The 5,310-nt window shown below is 42.1% G+C and overlaps 1 protein-coding gene across 1 annotated transcript in view; it reads left to right on the forward strand.

The window, feature by feature from the left end:
- lmo4b (LIM domain only 4b) overlaps positions 1-5,310 on the forward strand; it is a 12,743-nt gene that overhangs the window by 2,234 nt on the left and 5,199 nt on the right. The window contains exon 2 of the mRNA XM_034881177.1: positions 101-341. Coding sequence (XP_034737068.1) covers positions 106-341 — 236 coding nt within the window. The 5' untranslated portion in view covers positions 101-105. The remainder of the gene's footprint in view (positions 1-100; positions 342-5,310) is intronic.

Raw genomic sequence — 5,310 nt, forward strand, 5'->3', positions numbered from 1 at the left:
GTGTGTGTGTGTGTGTGTGTGTGTGTGTGTGTGTGTGTGTAGAAAAGCAGCAAGAAGCAGACTGTTAATTTGATCTCTTCTGTGTTTTGTTTGTTGTCAGGGACAATGGTGAATCCCGGAGGCAGCAGCCAGCCACCACCCGTGGGCACAGGTTCTCTCTCCTGGAAGCGGTGTGCAGGGTGTGGAGGCAAAATCGCAGACCGTTTCCTCCTTTACACCATGGACAGCTATTGGCACAGCCGATGCCTCAAGTGCTCCTGCTGCCAGGCCCAGCTGGGCGAAATCGGCACGTCTTGCTACACAAAAAGCGGCATGATCCTCTGTAGAAACGACTATATCAGGTGAGAAAATCCATGACTTATTTTATATTAACACTCATTTTCAGGAGATAATACATTTCACGTTTTACGTACATTTTCCAAGAGAATTGTGTTTCTCAGAAACCAGATAAAATCACTTTTTAGAAGTCCTGGAAGATGTTAAGAAAGACTATTAAGTCAAGTTCTAAACAAACAAAAATGGGGCCAGTCACGCAATGATCAGCAAGCTTGGGTGTGTTTCTTCAGAGCATGTGTCTCAAATTGTACTAACGTCATCAGTGTTCATTAAAGTGTCCTGCTTGAATTCTCCCTGGTTTACCCCGAAAGAGGTCAAAGACGCTGGCATGTTGACTAAGCAACTAAGCAAAAGAGTTGCTCTGCAGACCATCTGCATGTCTGTCCTCTTTGCTGTTCATGGTTAACCGAAGGACAGAAAATTGGTCTTGTCAGATTTATGTTTGCTCTGTGAGACATATGCACAGTGTTGGGCACAGATTATCAATTTATTTGTTGGTCTTTACTCTTTATATATATATGTGTGTGTGTGTGTGTGTGTGTGTGTGTGTGTGTGTGTGTGTGTATATATATATATATATATATATATAGAAAAGCCCCATTTAATTAGCAAAGAGAGCCTTTTTAAATATTCTAGTAGGTGTGCCAGACACCCAAGCAGAGCTTATTGATGACACTCTCATTCTGGTAATGTAGAGCAGTCTGATGTGACGGCACAAGGCACAGTTTACTGGAAGTTCAAATACTTTCTGGAATCACCCTGGGACGCAAGAATAATATTGATTTTTAATCCATCAATTAACAGTTTTGACTATTATTCTCTAACACTTCAGGTCATTTTTATATCAATGTAAGACACGTGTTGTTGTTGTTGTTGTTGTTGTTTTTTCTAGACATGTTCTGTTTTCATACTGTTAAAATATATGGACATTCATGCATTGGAGTTTGTTTCTTTTGCATTAATAATCTAAAAGATGGAACTGTACTACTGTCATCATGAACATGCAACACTGCTCTTCAATCTGCACAGATAATTCCAAATCTAAAGCGTGTCTGCGCGCTCTCACACCCACCTCATAAAAAAGAGGAGGAAGTCAATGGGGTACTTCTTTCATAATGGGACTATAACGTAATTAAAATTGGAACGGGGGGGAAAATGTGGCTACACCTTTCCCACTTGTAATGAGAGCATGCTTGGTAGAAGAGCTAAACACGCATATTATGGAACCGCGAGATCTCTGTGGAGATAAAGATAGGAGCGGCGGGGGGAAAAAACATCTGACAGTGAGTCTACACAATTAAATGCTTTAATTATAGTCCCCCTCCATTTCCTTTAGTCCTGATGGGTTTTATCTAATGAGATCTGGTCCCTGGCTTGTATCCGCTCCCAATGACGTGTCCGAAATGAATGAGAGCCACACGGCAAACAAAACATTTAATTAACCAAATTGGCTTTTGAGAGAGAGCAGGAGAGAGAGACAGATAGAGAAGAGGGATTATTGCGAAGGCCATTTGCCGCTGTTTCCAGCCCCCCCCACTCATCTTAAAGGGGCAGATTCATTTTTTGTGACAGACTGCCATACTGCCCATATCACATACGTTTATAGCCCCAAACTTATATTAATACAGCTGATAAGAAAATGCTCATCTGATTGAACGCATGGCATCACAGCCATAATGGGATGTATGCCTGGCCTGGGATGATATCCATCTCCCATCAATCAAGTAGGAATATTCACACACATCACAAGACAGGCACCATCTCTCTTTTTTTCATGCAAGCGCTGCCACCGAAAAGCTTTAATGTCAAACTTTTAAGCCAAAGTTGCGTTTGCTGCAGGGATCATGTTGTTTTAAGCTGGAGGTGATATTATTTCTGTGGGCTGCTAGTAGAGGGAGAATTAATTAACTTGTGGCTGCTGGATTCAGGGAGAATGCTGTCCCCTTTAATTGAATAAGCCTAGGTAATTAAATGGCACTTTTCCAATAGAACGTGTGAGGTAAATCTAATAGTTGGTTATTTAATATCACTTTGAAGTCTGCCCACTCAAGCACTATGGCAGCACAAGAGAATGTGAACTATTAGGCCAGGAAAGGCCCGGGATCTCAGAAATTAATTAAATCGCATGCAATTTAGGGGAAACGTTTATCTTGATTTGTCATAACAGAATTAATTCAAGGCCTTCAATTCACTTGGGGCCAGATCTGTTACTCTGAATTAACCAAGTGTAATTTGGCTGATCCACCACCACCACCATCACCCACCCTCCCTCCACCCCTACACACACACACACACACACACACACACACACACACACACACACACACACACACACACTCACGCGCACATGCTCACACCTCCCCATCCCCCTGTTCCCAAAACACATGAACATACACAACACATCCACACTCGCCCTCCCTCATCCTAGCAATCTTCCCATCCCACCCCACCCCACCCCCGGCCCCTCCACCCTTTTCTCTAATGCAGCTCTTGCCATTATGCAAAGCCCCGCTTCAGTATCAATATAGCCTAGTGCTTTTAAGGTGCTTTGGCTGCTGATGTAGAGAGGCATTTTTAATGGACTGTGTTGCAGAAATCATTGTTGTGGGGGTAATTTTACCCTACTCAAAGGCCTTGGTGAATGAGGTCTGCATTTACCAGACAGCCTAGCTGGAAGCCATGCTATATTTCAACTGGCAGTCAGTGCTGAAATGAAATCCAATAGCCATTGCCTATATAGATAACAGACAGCTCTGAATGTTAGTTTCTTTGTTATGTTTTGTATGTTATTTAATTGAATCAAACACGTTAGTCGTACTAAAGCCAGATCGATGGGGGAAGAAAACCGATAAATCAAGATGAAGCCATCTGCCAAAAAAACATAGTAAGAGCCACCAATTTTTTTTTATTTACGTAGGGAAAAAGCTGAAACCAGATGTGTCACTGCAATTAAACAGTCCCTTGGCCTTAATTATACTGACCTGGGCTGTCTACTTTACCTCAGCGCTGTAGGTCACTGGCAGCGGAGGCCATTAAAGCCTAAGTTCAAACCGAAATAGCAGCTTAATTTAGCACCTAAAAGCTCTGGCTCCTTAAATCAAATACTATCAAAATCTATTCCTTACTACATTAATTGTCCTGCTTTGAGTTCCACACTGGTGAAATATAAAAAGGCTGTGGTGAAAGCGCCCTGTAGTCTTTTTCCTTTGACACCCCTCAAGAGCTTTCTCACGGGCGAAACTCCTCGGGGAATAAATGCAACATGAACATGGAAGAACATATTTTTCCGTTTTAGCAAAGTTAGAATTTTCGAGCGAGTCAGGCTTTGAAATGCAGGAACATCTTTGCACAAGTGTGTTTTCTTTTTTTTTCTTCTTTTTTTCACAGATTGTCCAAGCACAAGAGTCTTAAAACAACGGGTCTATATGTTCATTTCCACAATGATGTTTGTCCCAGTGAAAGCAGAGAATTGGCAGTGTTGGGACGACAGTTAATTAGTTTCTGAAATTGAGTTTTGATGGAGCCTTTCCAAACGATGCTAAGACAAAATTTACTTCTGCCTAGGCTGTCTTATTGAAAGGCGTTTCTGTGTCCCTTTGCAGAGAGCTCTGGCTTGTGTGTTTGTCAACATATCAACAACTGCTTAGGTTATTGTTAAGATGGTAGAAGCATTTATTCCCTCGCTCCGTCTCGGCGTGACTTTGTTAAATACTTTTCGGAAAACTGAATGTCTGAACAGAAAAAAGGAAAACAAAATGTTACTCTTACAACGCTTTCCCCTCGTTGTATCTTTTTTCTTGTTAATTCTTTTTTTTTTTTAAGCCGAACAACTTTATCTGATGCACACACACGCACACCAATGTTAACCACTCCGCTGTATCCCTTTCTCTTTCCATCCCTCTCTCCCCTTCTCTCCGGAGCATGTCAGATGCCGTGGTCTTATTTGATTGCTTAGGAAAAGTGCAGTGATAGAGCAAACACCCGGTGAGATATGATGACAAATGGGTCCAGATCCCAGTAAATTACTTTCTGCTCAAATCGAAATTTCATTCAGTTTGCTGCTCACCGAGATGAAGTAATCTAAATTGTGGACTCAGAAGGAAGATAGAAGGGAAGCTGGAGCAAGCATTTCATTATCAAGAGGGAGAGAAAGAGAGGGAGAGAGAGAGAGAGAGAGAGAGAGGGGGGGAGAGAGAGAGGGAGAGAAAGAGATGAGCAGAAGCAAATCTAAGTGTTGACACCATGATTGAAAAGGTTAACCCATGCACATTATATATCAACCCGAGTAGCTACTGGTTTCTAATGGAAACACGGCACTGACAGAGCATTCACAGGAGTCCTAATGGCAAAAGCCCTACGTCTCCGCCTGGCTGTCCAATCAGATCCTCTTAGGTCCTGATTGCTTATGTTCCACGTTATTATTAGGTTGCAAAAAAAAGTGCACCAGAAGTAATATGCAGTTTCAGTGCTAGATAGATGCTTGTGGAGAGTTTACAGAGTGCTTGAGGATTCATTTAATCGTCAGTGTTGTGATGATTTTCTCTTTATTCATTCTGTTACCCCCCCCTCCGCTCTCTTTTTCCTCCTGCATGCTTTAGAAATGGACCGGGGGGTCTAGGGAACTTTGCACTGACCATAGCTTTCATTCAGTCACATCTCAGTAGACACAAGTGTGGTGGGAGCAGGGCTTTAGCCCCAATCCATGAGCCTAGAGTGCTGTCAATCTGACAAATGTGATTTCCATTGGATCAGAGAACTGTCTATTTGGCTGCCTGTTCTGCCAGTCTTCCCAGCCCTTGTCACATGACCAATTCATGTTTCCATGATGACTATCCAAAATTGGGATACCATGGATCTAGCACTGGATATGTTTATTAATGAAAGTGGCAGACTGATATATAGATATAGGGAATGTGTGTTGTATTCAGATATACAATTTGGATAATGAATGTGCTGTTTATTTAGCATACTTAC

Source organism: Etheostoma cragini, chromosome 9, assembly GCF_013103735.1.
Source record: "Etheostoma cragini isolate CJK2018 chromosome 9, CSU_Ecrag_1.0, whole genome shotgun sequence".
Classification (NCBI taxonomy): Eukaryota; Metazoa; Chordata; class Actinopteri; order Perciformes; family Percidae; genus Etheostoma; species Etheostoma cragini.